Source organism: Hemiscyllium ocellatum, chromosome 21, assembly GCF_020745735.1.
Source record: "Hemiscyllium ocellatum isolate sHemOce1 chromosome 21, sHemOce1.pat.X.cur, whole genome shotgun sequence".
Lineage (NCBI taxonomy): Eukaryota > Metazoa > Chordata > Chondrichthyes > Orectolobiformes > Hemiscylliidae > Hemiscyllium > Hemiscyllium ocellatum.
In genome coordinates, this window is record NC_083421.1 from 43037074 (window position 1) to 43059899 (window position 22826).

Genomic DNA, 22826 nt, shown 5'->3' on the forward strand with positions numbered 1-22826 from the left:
TTTAGCTGATTCAGTTGTTTAATGGATATATGGACTTTCAACCGAGCATGCATAATTTATTAACCATTAAATGATTGAAACAACTAAAGCCCTGTGGTTTGTCAGGCAAGTATAGCTCTGCACGGAGAATAAGACCATAACGTATAGGAGCAGATGTTGGACTTCATAGAATCCCTACAGTGCAGGAAGAGGCCATTCAGTCCATTGAGTCTATACTGACCCTCTGAAGAATATCCCACCCAGATCCCGCGCCCCCTCCCTATGCCCTTAACACCACATTAACCATGGCTATTCCACCTAGCCTGTACATCCCTGGACTCTGTCGGACAATTTAATATGTCATGTTGAGGCTGTACAGGACATTGGCAAGGCCTTTTCTGGATTACTGTGTGGAGTTCTGGTCAGCATGGTTGGATTGGATTCAGAAAAGGTTTACCAGGATATTGCTGGGAATTGAGGGTTTGAGATATCAAAATAGTTGGAAAAGGCATAGGGGGTTTAGTGGTGACATCATTGAGGTTTATAAGATCATGAGGGGCATAGATAAAGTGATTGACAAGGGTCTTTTCCGTAGGGTGAGGGGAGTTCAAAACTAGTGGCCATATTTTTTAACGGTGTGAGAAAAATGATTTTAAAAGGATATGAAAGGCAATTTTTTTTTACACAGAGCAGTTCATGTGTGGAATGAATTGCCAGAGAATGTGATGGAGGTTGGTACAGTAACAACATTTAAAAGACATTTGGATAAGTTCATGAATAGGAAACATTTGGAAGGGTATGGGCACAGGCAGATAGGACTGGTTTAGTTTGGGAATATGATCAGTGTGGACTGGTTGGCCCAAAAGGTCTGTTTCCATGTTATATGACTCTATGCAGCATCCACCTAACCTGCATAACTTTGGACTGTAAGAGGAAACCGGAGCACCCAGAGGAAAGCCATGCAGACACGGGGAGAACATCCAAACTCCAGCCCATCAAGTCTGCGCAACCAATCGTGAGATTATGGCTGATTTGAAAACCCTCAACTCAACCATCTTGTCTTTTCCCCATAGCTCTCAATTCCCTTATGATTAAAAATGCCTTCCTCAGTCTTGAATAAACTTTATGATCCAGCTGTGGTAAAGAATTCCATGGATTGAGTTCCCTCGGAGAGAAGAAATTCCTCCTCAGCTCTGTCTTAAATGTGTGACCCCTTACGCTGAGATGATGCCCTGTGGTCCTACAAGGGGAAACCACCTCTCCACACCTTTATGCCAAGATTAGTTGTTTCAGAATTAATAAATCTGACCTGCAATATTACATGACTAACACAAGCAACTGGAGATTAATTTCATCTGAATATATTGATAAGATATTATCTTTTTTTAAAATTATACAGGTAATTTATGTTCTCCAGACCTCGGCCAATGCTCATCACAACCCTGCCAGAATGATGGAATTTGTGTTGAAGGACTAAATGACTACATCTGTCAGTGTCAACAGGATCCTGTGATGTACATGGGGAAGAATTGTGAAATACAGTTTGATGCCTGTTATCTTAACCTGTGCATGAATAACGGCACCTGCCAGAGTATACCAGGAAGCCTGCAGTACAACTGCACCTGCTTACCTGGGTTTGAAGGTACTCAGTGCAACATTAATATAAATGAATGTGAGAGCAATCCTTGTCAGGGTGTTCATGTTGACTGCATAGATAAAATGAATGGATACAGTTGTCTGTGTTCTCCGGGATACGAAGGGGAAAACTGCACAACAGAAATCAATGAATGCCTTGCAAACTCCTGTAAGAATAATGGAACATGCTTGGATGGAATTGGGAATTATACCTGTGATTGTCAACCTGGTTACACAGGGGTTAACTGTGAAACCGATATTGACGACTGTGCATCAAATCCTTGTTTAAATGGAGCTCTATGTGTTGAAGGTAGAAACGAATATAAATGCTTCTGTGTCCCCGGATACCAAGGTCCAAACTGCGAAATTGACATCAATGAATGTGCTTCCAGACCATGCATAAATGGGGCAAAATGCATCCATGATGTGGATCGATACTTGTGTGTCTGTCCTCCTGGCTACAAAGGTAATTTATGTCTGTTCTGTAGGATGTAAAAAAGTTAAACAAACGAGCTATACTGAAACTTAGCTATGCTTCTTACAGACACATTTGGTAAAATGTCAAAACTGTGTACATTAATTGCGGTTGGAATAATACTTTAGGAAATTGTGTTCGTGTCCAATGTTAATATTTACTTTGGAGAAATAGAGATGTGGCTTCGATCTGACCTTTAATATCTTGTAATAATGGTTCTAATCTAGGATTCAGTAGTTACTGTCCCTTTTGCACACACATTTAAATGTTTTTAAAATACCACTGAAAATTCACTACCACATTGAAGTTGCCTGGAAAGAGCCTTTTGTTTAGAACAATTTGTTCAGTAATACTGGCCCAAAGTGGTGAAAAAAAAATCTCCCTAGTTTGACATCATCCTTATTGGTTACACATACTGGTAATCATCAAAAAAGATTACAAAGCCAATTGAAATCATTCTCATCATTTTTATCATGATAGTCTGTAGCTAGCCAGTAACAGTTGACAATAAGTAACACCAATTTCTCATATATGGGCACCTCACCTTTGGTCTCTGTTATGCTGAGAAATCTCATTAATGTCTAGGATCAAAACTCTGATCCAGAAGGAAGAATAAATGAAAGCTCAAATAGCATGCTTTATCAAAGCTATGCAACCAATAGATCAGGTCAACCCTGTGCCACAACTCGTCATGAGCAATGGTGGACAATAAAACAATTAGGGAACACCTGCACCCATCTAACTGCCATATGGCTGAACTCTTCAACTCCCCCTCCCACTCTGTCAAGGACATTCAGGTCCTGGGCCTCCTCCATTGCCAAACCATTACCACCCAATGCCTGGAGGAGGAACGCCTCATATCCTGCCTTGGGCCCCTGCAACCTTACAATATGGATTTTAACAGCTTTCTCATTTCCCTTCCCCTCATATTATCCTAAGTTCCAAGCCTCCAACTCGGCATTGCCCTCCAGACCTGTCCATCACTGCCCCCTCTGACCTATCATCTTCTCCCTCCTGTCGCTTTCCAGATGCCTCCCACCAATCCCACCCCATTCCTATTTATCTCTCATCCCTGACCCAGAAGCCTCATTCCTGATGAAGGGCTTATGCCCGAAATGTTGATTCTCCTGCTCCTCGGATGCTGCCTGACCTATTGTGCTCTCCCAGCAACACACTCTTGACTCTGATCTCTAGCATCTGCAGTACTCACTTCTCCAAACTAAGAAGAGGAGGCAGCTCTATAAATATTCTTAGTGGCTACAATGGTACAGCCCAGTATGTCAGCACAAGTGATAAGAATGAAGTGTTTGCAAGTCTCTTCAGGAAGGGCTGCCAAGAGGAAATCTCCAGCATCATAGATGTCCGTCTTCAGACAATTCAATTAATGCCATGTGACATCAGGAGCAGCGGAACATATTGAGTACAGAAAAAGCTATTTGGGCACTGACAATATCACAGCTATAACACGAAAGACAGTAATATTCAAATTTCTCCAGCCATTCTCAATCGTCAGTAAAGTGAAGGTACCCTCAACAGTGCACTTATTCAGTAATAACCTGCTTACTAATGCTCGGGTTAGACTTCATCAGCACTACCCAGCTCCACACCTCATTATAACCCTGTTTCAAAAATGGACAAAAGAGGTGAGATGAGTATGACTGCCTTCGAAATGAATGAGGCATTGAGGGGTTCAACTGAAACTATTGCTGGTGGAAATCAAGGAAAAATTTCCAATTCCTAGACAAAAGGGAAGCAAATTACATTTTTGGAAGCCATTTATTTCAGCTGAGGACACTACTACAGGGCATCTTCAGGATATTGTCCTGGGCCTCTTCTCTTCCAGTTGAATGTAGTCCTCTCCATCATCAGCTCAGAGATGGGGATGCTAAATGATGATTACAGTGTTCAGATCCATTCATAATGCATAGATCATGAAGGAGCCCATACCAAAAAGCAAAAACTGAAGAACATTCAAGATTAACAAATAACATTCAACACACAAGTGCCAGGCAATGACCATCACCACCAAGAAAGAATCTGACCATCTCTCCTGCACAAACAACAAGAAATACTGTCACTGAATTTTCACTATTAGCATGCCCTCAATCATAAAACTAACTGGATCCCAGCTGAATAATTACAGTGGTCACAAGCGCAGATCAGTGGCTGGTAATTCTACAGTGAGTAACTCACCTGTTTTTCACAGAAGCCTGTCCGCCATCTACAGGGCATAAGTAAGCCATGTAATGGGATATATGCAGCTCCAACAACATTCAAGACACTCAACACCATCCAAAATAAAACAAGCTACTTGAATGGCAGATATCCATTTACCATCTCAAATATGCTCTTGTTCCATGTCAGTGCCAGCTGTGTGTATGATCTAAAAGATGCAGTAGCAACTAGTCAACGTTGCTTTGATAGCATCTTCCAAACTCACAACTTGAAGAATTAAGCAGCAGGTATATGGGAATGCCATCACCTGCAAGTTCTCCTCCAAGTCTCTTGTTATTCTTATGTGGAAATATGCACGAGTTCCTTCACTGCTGGGTCAATATTCTGGAACTCCAGCCCTAACAGCACAGTAAGTGTGCAAGCACCACTGAGATCACAGTGGTGTTACCACTGTTTTGTCAAGTAAATTTGGAGATGTGAAATAAATACAGGCCTGGCCAGGAGCACCCCCATCACACTGCTGAACAAAAATCACAGAGCTGATTATTTTATACAAACCATGGGGTAAAGACAACATTTTGGGATTTTGTTTCATTTATTTCATAGCTGATATCCACATATTCACTATTCACATATTCACAATTATGATTGCAAGATAACATTTAATCACTAAAGAAACAAGGAACAAAATACATTCACTGACAGCCTATTTTCATTTCCTCCTCCCAGAAAGGTTTTCTGAGAAGTACGTTTACAAACCTGTAAAAAAGGACATCTCTGTCTCATCCAAAGTTTCAATTTAGCCATTGAAAACTCTATTAATACTACTATCCATTCTCACAGCTCATGCTGCCCATGTGTTTGAAAAAAACTAATACTTTTCTGACTCAATCTTGTACAATTTGGTTGTTGAGTGACACTGCTACCAGAAGCTAAGTGGTGTTACAGCCTTTCAGAAAATTCAGGAGCACAAATTAGCTCATAAACACAGTCCCACAATTTTATGTCAGTTGATTCATTCCAACTAAATATGAATGAATCTGTTAAAAAATACAAAACAATGTAGAAACAACAGAATCACGGAATTCTATAGCTCAGAAAGACCATTCAACTCAAGTAGTTCACGTCAATCTTCTTTTCCTGCTCTCTGTAATTGTCCTTTTAGAAAAATATCCGATTCCCTTTTAAATCATGTTCGAGTCTCTAACACAACTATCCCTTGCAATAGAGCATTTCTGTTCTTAATTACCCCGAGTCCCCAGCTTCCCCTTTGTACTTCGAATGTAATCATGAATTTATGCTCCATACTCACTTATTCACAAACTCGTGGAAAGAATACTTCACTAATTATTTTCTCAAAAGCCTTCATTTTTTAAAATTAAGATCAAAATTCTATAACATGAAATTAGGTGCATTGTGGGTGGGACTGGTTGGAAAAACAGTGTAAGTAACTCTAGAGATGTATTATAGAAAGTCACAATTTCTTAGATTTTGTCTGAATGTTTTGAGAAATCAAAAAGAAAAAGAAAGTACACGAAGTAGTATAAGGTAAGACAACTGAGCATAGTCACCGTTCTCATCTTCCTTGTGTTCAAATATCTGTGGTACTGACAGTATATCACCTACATAACCACGTCATACAATTCCAAGTGAATTGAAAATGACGAAAAACGTTGACATCTTGGAGTTGTCTAATGTAAGAATTTGTATTCTTAATCTTTCAAATTGCATTTGAACACAAAGAAAATAAAACCACATCATCATTCCACAAGCAAAATGGTTCCAGTACATTTCATAAAGTTCTGATGAAGAATTACTGAACTTGAAACATTAACTTTGCTTTCTTCCCACAGATGTTGCCACACCTGCTGAGTTTCTCCAGCACATTCTGTTTTTATTTCAGATCTCTAGCATAGAACAGTATAGCAAAGGAACAGGCCCTTTCATCCACTGTGTCTGTACTGACCATGATGCTATTCAAAGTTAATTCCTCCTGCCTATACCTTGTCTGTATCCCTCTATTCTCTGCCTGTTCATGTATCTGTCCAAATGCCTCTTAAATTTTGCTAAAACATCTGCTTCTACCACCTCCCTGGTAACATATTCCAGGCACCTACAAGCTTCTGTGTAAAAGAAAATCTTTCTCACATTTCTCTTTTAAAGTTCCTCCTCCAGTCCAGGCAACATCCTGATAAATCTCTTCTCCATTCTCTCCAAAACTTCCAGATCTTTCCAAAAGTATGGCAGCCAGAACTGTCGACAATACTCCAAATGTGTCCTAATAAAATGTTATACAGTTGCAACATGACTTGCCAACTTTTATACTCAATGCCCTGACCAATGAAAGCAAGCATGCCGTATGCCGTCTTTACCACCTTATCCACTTGCATTGCCATTTTCAGGGATCTATGGACTTGCGCCTCATGATCTCTGTGTATATTAATGCTCATGAGAGTCCATCCATTACTGTATACTTTTGTTTTGCGTTTGATTTTCCAAAATGCATTACCTCACAATTGTTCAGGTTAAATTCCAACTGCCATCTCTCTGCCCAACTTCCTAACTGATCTAGATCCTGCTGCATACTTCCTCACTATTCACAACTCCACCAATTTTTGTGTCATTTGCAAAGGTACTAATCAAACCACCTATATCTTCATCCAAAACATTTATATATATTACAAACAACAGAAGTCCCAGCATTGATCCTTGTGGAACACCACTGATCACAAATCTCTAGTCAGAAAAATAGAATGCCCTCTGTCTTCTATGACTGAGCCAACTTTTTATCCAACTTGTCAAGTCACTATTCCATGCAACTTAATCTTCTGGACTAACAAACCATGAGGAACCTTGTTAAATGCTTTTGTAAAGACCATGTAGACAACATCCACTGCCTTAACTTCATCACTCATTTTTGTTACTTCCTCAAAACTCCCCGGGATAAAGCCTATCCTTATCCCTAATACTATCCATAATAAGCTAATTCCTCTTCAAATGTAAGTACATCCTGTCCCTAAGAATCTTCTCCAATAATTTGCTTACCACTGATGTAAGGCTCACTGACCTATAATTTCTTGGATTATCCCTGTTTCCCTTCTTAAACAAAGGACCAACATTTTCTATTCTCCAGTCTTCTGGGACCTCACCTATACCTAAAGAGGATACAAAGATCTCTGTTAAGGTCTCAGCAATCTCCTACCTTGCATCCTGCAGTAACCTGGGATAGATCCCATCAGGCCCTTGGGACTTATCTACCTTAATATTTTTCAAGACATCCTACTGTAGTGATTGTAACAAGGTCAGCCAGGTGGACCTCATAGAATATGAGTTCCCTGATTGGAGCTGCTAATCTGGTCCAATCAGGGAGCCCTGGCTGATATATATAAAAAGGAATGTCAGAGATTCTGTTCCCACTGAGACTGGCCCTGAAGAAGCTGGATCAGTGTCGATGGCTCTCCATGCGTAAATGAAGAGTGATTTGGTGATGGGATAACGGCCTCTATGGAGTTATTTCAGTGGCAATGAGAGAAAAGCATGCTCCTGAAGAAATTCACTCACTATAGGTACTTTTCAGTCAGAGGTAACCATTTTTGACATCATGCCATTACTTGGGAAGCTTGACCGGTTTCATCCTGTCATTGAAGATTGGGCCCAGTATATGATAAAAATGCATTTTTTTTTCCGGGCAAATGACATTATGGTGGGTGCAAATCAATGAGTAATTCTCCTGGTGGTTTGTGGACCCACAGCTTTTTCAGTTATTAGGAGCCTAACATTCCCTGAGGCACCAGATACTGAAACCTTTCAAACGTTGTCAGATTTAGTTTGGGAATATTACAGACCCAAGACTCCTCTAATTCTGAGGTGGCTATCAGTGTTACTCAGCAATTTAAGAACCGCGGAATCCAAATCAGGATTTGGATGAGGTTAGGCAGAGGTATGTGGTCAAGATTTAACCTTTAATGAGATGCTGAGAGATCACTTAGTATGTGGGATTAACGATGTAACCATGCAAACCCTCTACTAGCTGAAGTCAAACTTGACTTCAAACAGGCACTACAACTGGATTTGTCATTGGAAAATACAGCAAGTGGACCATAGGAGTTGCAGGGAATTCCAATGGAAGTAAACACCCTTGCCAGGCCAACTGAGCTTGGGGAACATGCTGGAGTGAAGACAATTGCATAGCTTCACTCAGGACATATCCCAAATAGAGAGACTATAGGTAAGCACACAACAAAACCTCAAACAAAGCAAAACCATAACCTTCAGGGAAGTGAAGAAACAGCTATGATCTGCAATGCCTCCCCTGGGGTGGCACGGTGGTTAGCACTGCTGCCTCACAGCACTAATGTCCAAGGTTCAATTCCAGCCTCGGGCAACTGTGTGTGTGGAGTTTGCACATTCTCCCCGTGTCTGCATGGGTTTCCCCCGGGTGCTCTGGTTTCCTCCCACAGTCCAAAGATGTGCAGGTCAGGTGAATTGCTGAAAATGTGTTGCTGGAAAAGCGCAGCAGATCAGGCAGCATCCAAGGAGCAGGAAATTCGACGTTTCGGGCACAAGCCCTTCATCCATTCCTGATGAAGGGCTTGTGCCCAAAACGTCGAATTTCCTGCTCCTTGGATGCTGCCTGATCTGCTGCGCTTTTCCAGCAACACATTTTCAGCTCTGATCTCCAGCATCTGCAGATCTCACTTTTTCCAGGTCAGGTGAATTGGCCATGCTAAATTGCCCCTAGTGTTAGGTGCATTACTCAGAGGGAAATGGGTCTGCGTGGGTTACTCTTCGGAGGGTCGGTGTGGACTGATTGGGTTGAAGGGCCTGTTTCCACTCTGTAGGTAATCTAATCAAATAGGGCTTTGGGGTAATATTAGCTCTTAGGTAGCCCAATGGAGAGAATGCCCAATAGCATATGCATTCAGGACTTTGGCTAATTCAGAGCATAAATATGTCTAGATAGAAAAGGAAGATTTGGCAGAAATATTTGGAATTAGGAAGTTCCACCAATTCATAATAATAACAAACCAAACTCCTGCTTGGTCTACTTCAACAGAGCAAGGCAGTGCTGCCCGTACCTTCAGGCTGAGTTCAGTGGTGGCTCTAATACTAAGTGTGGATAACTACAAGTTGGAACACCATCTGGGAGGCCAAGTAGCAAATGTGGATGCATTGAACCACCTCCCACTGGCAGATACAGACCCTTCCAGTGGCGATACCACTGGTGGTGTAAAGGTTTTACATTTTCTGGACACATTTTCAATCACAGCTGACAATATCAGACCTTGGACGCAGAAAGATCCAGTCCTGGCAAAACTGAAACAGCCAGTGGAGATGGGGGAAGCCAAAGAGCCGTCACAACCAGAATCGAAATCTTTTCAGACCCAGAGAGAGCAGATCACTGGAGAGCATATTATTATGGGGAACAAGAGTGACTGTGCCGAGCAAAGGTCATTGCCAGATACTGACTGAACTCCACCAGGCTCATCCAAGGGTTTCCAAAATGAAGATGTTGATGAGAATTCATGTCTGGTAACCAGGATTAGATGTAGGCATAGCTGCGTTAGGGAGCAGTGCCTAGAGTGCCAACAAGGACAAAAATTACTATGAGTATAGTCGGCATGGCCAGGTAAATGTGGAATTGCTTACATGTCAACGAAGCAAGTCCTTTCATGGACTCAATGTTCTTAGTCATTGTGGACGCCCACTCAAAATGGCTGGATGTACAAAGCATTCATTCGTCAAACATGGAGACGACAATAGAATAACTGCATGTATCTCTTGCAATGCATTGATTTCCAGATAACGGATCAGCATTTATCAACAGGGAACTTGAGTATTTCCCAAAGTGGAACTGTATTCGACATAGAAGGACAGCTTCATACCATCCATCATCCAATGGTCTGGCAGAAAGAGTAGTCCAAACTTTGAAGGCAGGGTAAAACAGCATCAGAAACACTAATGCTGGACACAAGACTCTGCAAAGTGAGAGAGACAGTTTACTTCAAGTGACAAAGTTTGGTGTTGGAACCACGAGAACGGCCCTGCATGAGGTAAGAGGATGATCAATATTAGGTCAGGACTTGAGACGTACAAAGGTCAGGTAAGTGCAACAGTCTAGAACAAGCACATGGACCTCACGCAAACTGCAAACTAGCAAACAGCGCGGGAGCAAAATGTGCCCGGCTCCTTGACAGCCTTTCCGACTGTTCTGGAACCCGTGGGTTCTCCCTCTCTGTCGTGTGTTGGAGATACCTCGGAATCTGAGATGGACACGGTGGATGGTGCAGCCTCGATACCTCTGCTGCTGGAAGAGGAGAATGAATTTGTTCCGAAACACTTTTGGGCACAAGATGCGAGCCACTCTGTGTTACATGCCACTCTCTTAGAGGCAGAGTCAGAGGAACCCGACTCAGTGCTAAAACACCAGAGGTGGAGCTACAATAAAAAGAACTAGCCTATGTCCTCGGACTCAGAGTGGGAGGGATGTACTGATCGTTACGAGGTCAGCCAGGTGGACCTCATAGAATGAGTTCCCTGATTGGGACTGTTAATCTGGTGTAATCAGGGAGTCCTGGCTGACAGATAAGAACAGGTGTGTCAGAGGTTTTACTTACTCTGAGAGCTGGCTCTGAGGAAGGTGGAATAGTGTCAAGGACTCGTCATGTGTAAATAAAAGACGACTTGGTGATGACACACTAGCCTCTGTGGAGTTATTTCACCAATGCCTCCTCCTTCTTAATATTGACATGCCTTAGAATATTGACACCCCCCTCTCAAAACACAACATCATCCATGTCTTTCTTCTTGGTGAATACCAATGCAAAGTATTATATTCCCTGGAATGCCAGGGGCATGAGGTGTGACCTTAAAGAGGGTTATAAAATCATGAGGAGAATGAATTGGGTGAATAGTCAAGGTCTTTTCCCTAGGGTAGGGGAGTCCAAAACTAGATGATACAGATTTAAGGTGAGAGGAGAAAGATTTTTAAAGAGACACCTTTTCCATGCAGAGGGTGGTGTGTATATGGAGTGTGCTGCCAGAGGTGGTGATGGAGTCTGGTACAATTAAAACAGGCATCTGGATGGGTATATGAATAGGAAGGGTTTAGAAGAATATGGGCCAAATGATGACAAATAGAACAAAATGAGTTTAGGATATCTGGTCAACATGGACAAGTTGGACTGACAGATCTGTTTCTGTGCTGTACAACTCTTTAACTCTACTCACTTTACCGACTTGCTCTCGCTCCACACCCACTTTGACTTTGAGTGGAGCTACATTTTCCCCAATTATACACTTGCTCCTAAAATACATATAAACTGTGTTGGGATTCTCCTTAATCCTCCTTGCCAATGCCATTTCATTGCTTCTTCTGCCTCTCCAAATTCCTTTTAAAATTTCTTTTCTGCTTCCTTTATACTCAAGCACTGAGGATGCAAAGTAGGGATTGAGAAGTTGGGATTGGGGGACAGGAGAGAGAGGAGCTAGGGTTGGGGAAGGGGAGAAAGGAGCTGGTTTTGGGAGGGCGCGGGGAGAGAGGAGCTAGGGTTGGGAGGGGAATGCTGGGATTTGGAGAGGAACTGGTGTTGGGGGGAAGAGAAAGGATTTGGGTTTGGTGAGGGAGAGAGGAGCTGGTGTTTGGGGTATAAAGAGAAAGGAGCTGGGGCTCGGGGGGGGGGGGGGGGGGGGTGGGGGTGGGGGGAGCTGAGATTGGGAGGGGTGAGAGGAGCTGGGGTTGGGAGGGGTAATACTGACCCAGCTGAAAACATGAACATTGAGATAATGAATTCCTTGTAAATTAAAGTGGAGTGCTTAGATGAAAGTTACAAGAATTCAGGAACACCAAAAGAAGGGGAATGTAATGGATATGATTTTAATGAACTCTGTCTATTGTATTATTTAATATTGAAATTTCATTTCATGAATATTGCATGTGTGTTGTCACATCTCAAAGCATCTTACACATTATGAATTACATGAGGTACAGTGACCATGTTTGAGACAAACATGCAATAGCCTATTTGCATCCTCACCAATCCATAGGGTATGTTTTGTGCATTGAAATGTGCCAGTTATTTTTTAACAATGCTTGTTTCTTGTGCCAATATAAGTCCTGTGCTGTCTAGAACAATAATATTTTCCTTGTGTGTTATGGCTTTGAGTTAACAAAAGAATGATGATTCTGGGAGATATTGCTGATTTCTTCTCATTCTGCTTCTGTGAGAGTCCAAATAGCGAGCTGTATCAACACGAATCCAGAAGCTATCATTACTAATGGTTGTACCACCTAATGAAGGAGCCAATGAGTCTGAAAGGGGATCCCTGCAAACCAAAAAGAACCTTGAAAATCAAAAGCATAGCCCTTAAGAAATTTCAAAACCCCTCAAAAACAAAAAAAAAGCAACTTAAGTGAACTCATTATTTAATTTTGTGTTCCAAGTTTGTGTTCTCCATTTGACTGTGAAATTAGATGTACCAGTTCATGAGCTGATTAATTTCTTGTTTGATTATTTTGAGTTAACTGACTACAATCAGGAGAATTAATTTACTGACTTATTTGTAATGGACAATACAACCACCATCAACCACATTTTCTCCATCTCTTGCCTAACTAAAGTAACTGATATTACATCAGTAGTTTCAAATCTGGAAATCTAAAGCTAACATTCTTATGAAGTGTATTGGAAAAGTTTCTGTATTCGGTAAACCAAATTCATGATCATCGTAAATATCATGTCCATTTTTGGAAAATACTGGGAGCCTAATGATTTTAAAGAGACAATGAATTCTAATTTATCTCAATTAGTCATATTAAATCATATCATTAAGTTAATTGAATAAATGTTAGATATAGTGCACCAAGGTTGCTAATTGGCTTGCTGATAAGCTGATAGAAAACTAGGTGTTGATTATGATCAAAATAGGAATTTGAAGATTATTTTTCATTTGGATAAGTTCATGATTAGGAAGGGTTTAAAGGGGCACGGGCCAAGTGCAAGTAGGTGGGACGAGTTTAGGTTGGGAACATGGTCAGCATGGATTGGCTGAAGGGTCTGTTTCCATGCTGTATGACTCTATGACTGTATGAGATTGTTTCCATCATGCTACCATTCAATCTGATGACCATAGTCCCAATGAACTATAGGGCTGCCCCCTCATTGGAGAGGGTTGGCGGGTGGTGAGTTTAATCTGAGGTTCTCCACACCCGAGGCCAGAGGTAATGCTGAGAAGGCAGAACCTTTATGGTAACGTCTGACTATATGGGAATTAAACCAGTGTTGTTGGTGCCATTCTGCATCAGAAACCAGCCATCTAGCCAACTGGCTCCCTTATCCGATGAATGAATGGTGGCATGGATCACATTAAAAATGACACCTTTTCAATAGTACACTCCTGAGGCAACATTTACATGGTCACATACTGGATAAAAAAGAAGTTTCATCCACAGATTTCCATATGAGACACCCAACAATATATGCATCTCCTGTGAAATATAATGGCTGTCCCTCAGACAAATGGCATTCCAAAAAGAAATGTAGAATACGTGGTCTAGAGTTCAACATATCACTTCAATTCAGTAATTTAGTCAGCAAAGTTTCTACTAAAAACTTTGGAGTTAGTTCTGAAATTTTGTGGATTACATATAAATGTAAACTGCAGTTACTGGATGACTTCAGCAAAATGTTGCAGAATATCTAAAGACTCAAGAAACTCAGGAATCACAGTTTTGTGTAAAACTATTTCTGGTCATGCAATGTAGAGGAGACACATATCCAGAGCCAGAAGAAAGCAAGGTTCAGGCAGTCTGGCAGTTTCAGTACACTTTAAAACTTATTTCTAACTATATTGAAAGAAGAAAACTCAAAAATAATCCAAAGTCATTCTTGAAAATAGTAACAGTTTTTTTAAACATTAAAAAAGCACCTCCTAGCATAGGCAGGACAAAAGCAGATATGAATTCCCATTGAAATATTACAGATTCCTAACATTGTTAAGCAAGAATGTGGTAAACACAGAACTACAATATTTAAAGGCAGGATATATTTTCTATTCTTTGTTAGATATCAATCCAACAATTTGAATCATATTAAAGGTTTAGTTTTTCAATTTTTAAAAAAAACACATAATGGACGATACACATATGAGTGGATCTTCATTGTAAATATAATACCTGTGCTAAAGTATACGTATCATTTACAACTCATCCGGTGTACACACACAAATCAGTTTTACCGATTAGTAGGGTCAAAGGCCATTATACATCAGCTGATTAAGCTGCAAATTTCCTGGGTTCACTGTTCAATGGATGAAGAGAGATGCATTTTGTAAAATTCTAATTCAATAAAACCTGCTCCCATTCCAGCACTTTGACTCAGATGTTTTCAATTCTGAAGAAAGTATTCTTCCTTCAAGGTGCTGCAAATTGTTCTTTGCTTAACAACACTTAGGCTGTGTTCTTGTCAGCAAGATTTCAAATTGTGTTGTTCAGAAATATGTGAATAAGCATTTCTTTCAAACAGTTTCCATCAATGTACAAAATGTAATAAAGGTATAAAAACTTAGTATTGCTAAAACACATTCATACTGGAATAGATTCAAAAGGAAAATACTTTGGATGGTATTGATAAATATATAATGCTGTATTTGTCATTATTCATCCTTTAAGTCTTTAGTTGACTGGCTTCTTTTTGTTAGTTTATTTCAATTCCCATCAAAATGCCATGACCTGTGACACAGCCTGAAACATTCTTGTCTGCTATCTGTACTGTTCATGAATCACCCTGAATGGTAAAATCAGCATCAAAACAACCTGCAACATCTCAAGTGTGAGACTTTAAACACACTTAAGCCCCAGGTTCCACTGAAACCCTGGTACCGTGCTGCTTTCCAGAACGCTGACGCCGTGAGTTATGTCTGATAGATGAGGGGGTGAAGCTAAAGCAGTCAGTGTTATCAGCAACCAAGGTTCAAGCACTCAGTTCCATTAGATACTGAAGGAGTTCAATTCTGTGTAATTACTTACAGCCATAAATGAAAGTTAAAACAAGGTTGTTGAAATACCAAAAAATTCCAATGTCATTACACCATTGATGTGTTCAGCAGAAATCCTATAGATCTGATCTTAGTTATTTGTACAATTCACACAGATTTTTAGTCCTAGATTTTTCCTATAGTTGTGTCAAAACTCACAAAGTAGTTAAATTCCACTTTTATCACAAAATAAAAATGAACTATATGTTGTAAAGCATCTTTCACCACCTCAGATATCTCAAAGTGCCACATAACCAGTAGGTGCTTCTGAAGTGTGGATACAAGTGATGTGCATGGATTAAAGATAGTTGTGGATTGACACACGAGTTGTGAATGTTAGCACTAATATGTAGTTACCATGAAATGGTGACAATTACCCTTGCAGTTTGCACATCGCTTCTGAAAAAACACAAAAGCAAGTGTGATGTGAAAAAATATCTTTTCCGCACAGTAAGTTGTTAGGACATGGAACACAGCCTGGAAATGTGGTGGAGGCAGGTTCAATTGAGGAATTCAAGAGGGAATGATTATTGGGATTGTAATTGTGTGCAGGGGTATGGGGAGACTAGCACAAGATAATAGAGTGGGTTGTGACATCTGGTCGGCATGGATGGGTTGAACCGAAGGGTCTGTTTCCATGCTGTACATCTCTATGACTCTATGACTATAACCAATGCAGGCACAATGGACCAAATGAGCAAAAGTGAGGACTGCAGATGTTGGAGATTAGAGTGGTGCTGGAACCGAAGGATCTGATGAATTCTGATGAAGAGATCCTGCCCAAAACTTTGATTTTCCTGCTCCTCAGATGCACCTGACCTGCTGTGCTTTTCCAGCAACACGCTACACATGGACCAAATGGCCTCCTTCTGTTCTGTATTGAATCTGTGATTCCATGAAGGAAGCAGTAATATCCTGTGATTTTCAGCTCCTGATCTGAGCTACTTTCCAAGGATATGCACAAAACAAAATTAGTAGGTTCTTGGGGGAGTGATGAGGAAATGGGCGGGATGACAAAGATGAGCATAAGTCAAGTGTGGCAACCTCAGACAGATGCAGCATGACATTTCGATGTTATTCTGTACAAAAGGAAGGGCATGACAAATACAAAAAGGGGGCAATTACTAGATTATTTGCATTAACATGGAATCTAAACTAATTGAATAAGGAAGTAATTAGCCATAGGCCACAGTGAATCATGGGCATTGTTCTCTGGGTGAGAAACAGCTTGAGGGGCATTACGCTGCCATGACAGGGCAAGGCTCACCTCAGTGAATGGCTGCAGCCCTATTGGGCATTCAGTGCCTGCTGTTAGCATCATTGTGCATTGTACTCTAACCATTTAGCCATCCAAACTAACTGAGATTCCCACAGAATTTAATATTAATCAAGTGGATGACAATGGCCTAGTGGTGTTATTGTAGGACTGGTTTCTGTCTGGTTGGTGGGACAACAGGAAACTACATATCGATGAGGTAAGATTAGTTTCATACTACACCATTCAAATGAATGCTGATAGGCCCCTCGCCTCTCATATTAAGATTTATGTCTCCCTTGTTCAAAACCTGTTTGAAAATCGGACTATGTCTTTTTTCTGAATTTTGAGAATTAACTTCTGTCAATCTCACTTTATTTCCCCAAATAACTCACCAATGCCCACATTTTTGGCAAGTTTCTGCCCAATGTTTGGGGTGGCCTTTTGTGGTCAAAGTTGAGCGTGTTTTTGTTTTCTTTCGGAGGGCTGTGTGACTTTCAAACTCTCTACCTCAAAAAGCAGCGGAGAATGGGGTCAATTAAGGTGAAGGTAGATAGCCTGTGTTAGCAAAACAATTAACATTTATCAGGAGTACATAGGAGTGTGGAATTTGAAGCACAAACAATTAATGATGATCTTATTGAAGGGCAGAGCAGTCTGAATGAGGTGAGATTAAGGTTCCTAATTCTTATGTTCATAAATTCCACGAGTTTTGAAAGACCTACCAAACACAGTACTCACCAATTGATTACTTACCTGATTTTCTGTGCTGTCACATCTTTCTCAGAATGCAGACCACAGATGAAGCAGTTCCAGTTCCACACTTTGTTTTCTTCACGCATTGTGTTTTAGTTTCTGGCACCCCTCTCTCTATCACTCCCTCTGGTGTTATATTAAGTTTCTCATTCTGCACTCTCACCCCCTTTTGCACTGTTTTCAGACTTTTCCCCTTTCTTGCTTCACCATATGCTGTTATAAGACTCTGGGTCACACAAATTCACCAATACGCACGATAAAGACAGATTCTGAACTGATTATGCGCACACCAGAATCTTAGCCAATCCGCTCACAGAAGAATGAGACCTTGCTAAGAGTAGGCAAACTTGGTTATATTGTATGAAACTAATTTTTAAAACATCATTCTGTACATTTAAAGCAGTTACTGTCATGGCTGTCTTCTGGAATCTCCTATTAATTATATAAAATATATTTGTAATTTAAGTAGCTTTTCATCTGACTTTATGAGTTGGAAGTTGAACCATAGGAACTTACCTGGATTCATTGTACCAAGTGTAGACAGGCAGGAGGCTGGAAGAACACAGCAAGCCAGGCAGCATCAGGAGGTGCACAAGTCAATGTTTTAGGTGTAATCCTTCGTCAGTCTGGGGGTGGGTGAGGGGGGAACTCATTGTACCAAAAGGCAGTTATACATCTTAATATTGGGTCTGATTTAGACAGTGTTCAACGACAGGACAGTATGACAACAAGTGAAGCCCATAAGGAGAGACAGGAGGCAGGAGCTTCAACCTTTGCAATAGTCCAACAAGCTTGAGGTTCTTTTACTTTATCTGGATGAAAGTAAGGGCTTCAGGGAGGATGAGCTAATTGACCATGCCACTATTCAAGGTTTAAAAGGGATCTAAGGGGCAGCTTTTTCACACAGAGGGTGGTACGTGTATGGAATGAGCTGCCAGAGGAAATGGTGGACGCTGGTACAATTACAACATTTAAAAGGCATTTGGATAGGTACATGAATAGGAAGGGTTTAGAGAGATATGGGCAAAGTGCTGGCAAATGGGACTGGATTAATTTAGGGGATCTGGTCGGCATGGACGAATGAGACCGAAAGGTCTGTTTCCAAGCTGTACATCTCTATGACTCTAAGTTGGGGGAACAAAAATGAATGTTATGGTGGTAGTTACAGTAGTGTGAAGAGGGTGATTAACACAACTCTTTTCAGCAAACAGCATACATGCAAACAGCTGTGCTGCCTGCTCAGTGCCAGGGTTCAGAACTTGGAGAGGAGCATGCAGTGAATGGGAGATCATTCAGTTGTAGGTACCAATGATTTGAGCATGACAAAGGAGGTTTGTATTGTCACTAAGAGGAGCTAGGTGCCAAATTACAAAATAAAATCTCAAAAGTCATAATCCCTAAATTATAAGCTGAACCACGTTCAAATGGGCATGGGGCAAATTTTATGAGAGGCTGAAAGTGTGGCTGAAGCATTGGTGTGGGAGAAGGGGTCGTGGTTAATGGGGCACTGGCAGCCGTAGCTACAATACTGGCATCTACTTGAAAATGTTGTATAACGTAGAACAGTATATCACAGGAACAGGCTTTTGGCCCATCATGCCTGTGTCAACCATAATTCTAAACTAACCCATCTGGTCCATATCCCTCCATTCCCTGCCTGGTCATGTGTTTGTTCGAAATGGCTCTTCAACATTCCTGTCATATCTGCTTCACTATCTCCCCTAGCAATGTATTTGAGACACCTACCACCCTCTGGATGCTAAAACCTCACTTGCACATCTCCTTTAAACTTTCCCCCTCTCACCTTAAACCAAAACTCTCTAGCACTTGACATTTCCTCCTTAGGAAACAGATTATTCTCCTCATCCATGCCCATCGCAATTGTATACATTTCTATCAGGTTGTCCCTCAGCCTTTGACACTCTCGCGAATACAATCCAAGAATGGCCAACTTCTTTTTATAGCTAATACACTCCAGTCCAGGTGTCATCCTGGTAAACCTCTTTTGCACCCTTTCCAAAACCTCCATATCCTTCCTGTAGTGTGGCGACTAAAACTGCACACAATACTCCAAAGAAATCCGCCTAGTTATGTCCTGAACACAAAAAGCAATACAGATCCAGTGCAGCCAATTAAATCAACAGTAAAGTGACAGAAGGTGTCGTCAACATCACTATCAAGCAGCACCTATTCAGCAATGATTTGCACAGTGACCCAGTTTGGGTTCTGCCAAGGCCATTTCTGAATTCATTACAACCTTAGTTCAAACATGGACATAAGAGCTAAATTTAATAGGTGAGGTGAGAGAGACAGCCCTTGACATTAAGGCCAAATTTGATCAAGTATGGCATTAAGGAGCTCTAGCAAAATAGAGTCAATGGGAATCAAGTGGAGATCTCTCCCTTGGTTGGAGTCAAGGCCAGCATGAAAGATGATGGTTATGGTGGTTTGAGGTCAGTCACCTCACCTCTGGGACTTCTCTGTAGGGTAGTGTCATTTTCAGTTACTTTGTCAATGACCTTCCCTCTATCATAAGGTCAGAAGCGAGGATGTTCACAGAATTTCTGGGTTCCTTGTTACAACCAGTTGAGGAGGTGGTATTCACTTCCCTCTTTTTACTCACCTTTTGGTCATCAATATTTGTCTTCTTTTAACAAACAGCAAATGCACTTTAAGTAAAACATACTTCACTAGAAGACAATGGAGCCAACTACCAAGTGAAAGAAAGTGAAATCTTAATACTTAGTAACCCCATGGAAACAAAGACTAAAAATACAACAGGAAACATACACACAAATACATGTAATCAGCTTAAAAGGAAGAATATCTGGTACAAAAAGGAAAACATAAGGATATGAAGTTTAGAAGACCTTATTGCCTTTAATGTTTTAAACCTGAAGGACAATTAATTTCGACTCATATCTGCAACAGTAGCAAAATCTGTAGGTATCTTGAGCCCTCAATGAATGAGGACTTGTTTGCATATATTGCATTTTAACTAGGAACTATTTATTTGAGGAGAGAGAACCAGACAGGTGGGGGTGGGGAGGGCGGGTGGAGAGAGAGAAAGAGAAAGAGAGAGAGAGACAGAAAGACAGACAGATAGAGAGAGTTTGTGCACACCTGCTCTTATGGACTCATGTTCTTCTCTCTACCCTGCTGCTTAGAAGTAGCTGTTGAACTATAGTTCACGATATACTCAAAGTCCAGTTCCATCATCTTTCCAAGCTGGCTAGCTGGTCGATGGGCCAATATGTGAAGTTATAATATTAGTGTGAATTAAACAGAAAATGCAAATTTCCTGATGTTGCTTAGATGTCTGGTTTCAGTGTCTTTACATAAAATGGCTATTTCAGTATAGATGCTTTAGTTTATTCCTCATGGATTCCACAAATCTTGCTTCAATTTGTGGCCAGGTGACCACCGCAGCCATCTTAGGTCCACGAGTCTTCCTTTTTAAAACAAAAACATTTTATTCCGTGAAACATCCCAAGTATAGCAATCAGATGATGTAAAGTAAAATTCAATAATTCATATTTACTATTATCGTGACACTCTTTGCCTCAGAGAGTTGTGGAGTTCCATCTTTGAACATCTTTAAGGCTGAGATAGACAGAGTTTTGTTCTCTTAGGGAATGAAGTGATATGGGGACCAACCAGTAGAGTGGGAATTGAATTAACTCCACAGAGTCTGGTATTCTGTAACTAAGTCACCCTTTATTTACACATGAAGAGTTTTTGACACTGATCCAGCTTCCTTAAAACCAGCTCTCAGAGTAAACAATACCTCTGACACTCCTGGTTATATCTGTCAGCCAGGGCGACTTAATTGACCCAGGTTAGCAGCCGCAGTCAGGGAGCTCGTGTTGTGTGAGGTCCACCTGGCTGACCTTGTCACAATGACTGCAGGGATGGAGCCCAATTTCAGCCACGAATGTCCCAGCAAGCTCAATTGACTGTATGGTCTTCTCCAGCTCCTATTTCTCATGTTATATTGAAATTTGGCCCAACGTTACAGGTCACTAATCTTTCACCAGCCTAATACAGAATAGAAATGTAAAAGGTTCCAAACAAATTAAGGGAGGGGGTGGTGAATTTGTAGTGACAAAAACAGCAAAATAGGAAGTCTATGATAAAGGATAAATCCAGAAATCAAACCATACAGCAACAGAAATCAGATCCAAAGTGAATGGGATCAATAATGGAAATGAGTAAGGAAATGAAACACATATCTAGAGTAGGTGTGTATAGCAGAATGTGGAAACAAAAACAAGAGGAAAACAACAGTAAACCTAATACCTGCAAAAATAAGGGAAGCAAAATGGGACAGAGATTGTTCAATTCATTGTTTAGTCTATAAGACAATAAGATGCTCAGCAGAATAATGTAGTGCTGTTCCTTGGGGCTATACTGAGACTGGAGTGTTAGCTTTTCCATTTTACCGAAAAGTCTTTTTCATTGTCGTCACATAAAAGGTGGGACATGTTAGATACAGGAGTGCATATGCTCACACACTGTTGCATAAATTCATAAGATATAGAAGCAGAATAAGGCCATTTGGCCCTCAAGTCTGTTCCACCATTTGATCATGGTGATATGCTCCTCAGCCCCATTTTCTTACCTTCTCTCCATATCCCTTTAACCCCATTACCAATTAAAAATCTGTCTAACTATCCCTTAAATTTACCCACTGTTCCAGCATCCACTACACTTGTAGTGAATTCCACAGATTCATACCTTTGGTTAGGTGAACTGGCCTTGCTAAATTGTCCATCGTGTTCAGGAATGTGTAAGTTGGGTGCATTAGTTAGGGGTAAATGTAACGTAATTGGGTAGGGGAATTGGTTTGGGTGGGATACTCTTCGGAGGGTCAGTGTGGACTTGTTGGGCCAACACTCTGGGGATTACATGATTCTATGATTTGGGAAAAGTAGTTTCTCCTCAACTCTGTTTTAAGTTTGCTACCCCTTATCCTCAGTGCTTGGTAGCAAGGAATTCTAGTGAGCATTACTTGTCATCGATCTGGATAAAAATAAAGGAAACTGACTGAAAAAATATACTTCACAATTACTGGCAATGTCCTTTTTTTTAATTTCATACAATTACAGCAGGTAGAATTAATTATTTATTCTTTTACTATTCAGTATCTAAATATTGTCTATGAATCCAATGAATACCCTGTTGGACTCCATTCATAAGAGGAGTTAGGTTGCCTCATTTGGGTACTAGGCGTTGTTGTGATAACCATGAATCTGTACTTCATATTAAACACTACGAGCTACACTGCAAGTTATTATGTGTGATAAAATACACTGTCACTCACTGAGCTGTTGAAACTATACTATCAGCAATTCTTCCATGAATGGGTCAACACATTGTATTCATTGCCAGATAATATTTAACCTGTCTTCTGGATTTTGATTTATATTACATTTTCCAATAACTTTTGCTCTGGGATTGGCTGATCTGACTCTAGTGCTCCTAATGAATGAAGAACACTCTGGACAGGTTGTTTAT

General features: G+C 40.7%; 1 protein-coding gene across 1 annotated transcript in view; it reads left to right on the top strand.

The window, feature by feature from the left end:
* The window catches only part of LOC132825661 (protein crumbs homolog 1-like), a 110213-nt gene that overhangs the window by 4296 nt on the left and 83091 nt on the right, over positions 1 to 22826 (top strand). The window contains exon 2 of the mRNA XM_060841037.1: positions 1379 to 2080. Coding sequence (XP_060697020.1) covers positions 1379 to 2080 — 702 coding nt within the window. The remainder of the gene's footprint in view (positions 1 to 1378; positions 2081 to 22826) is intronic.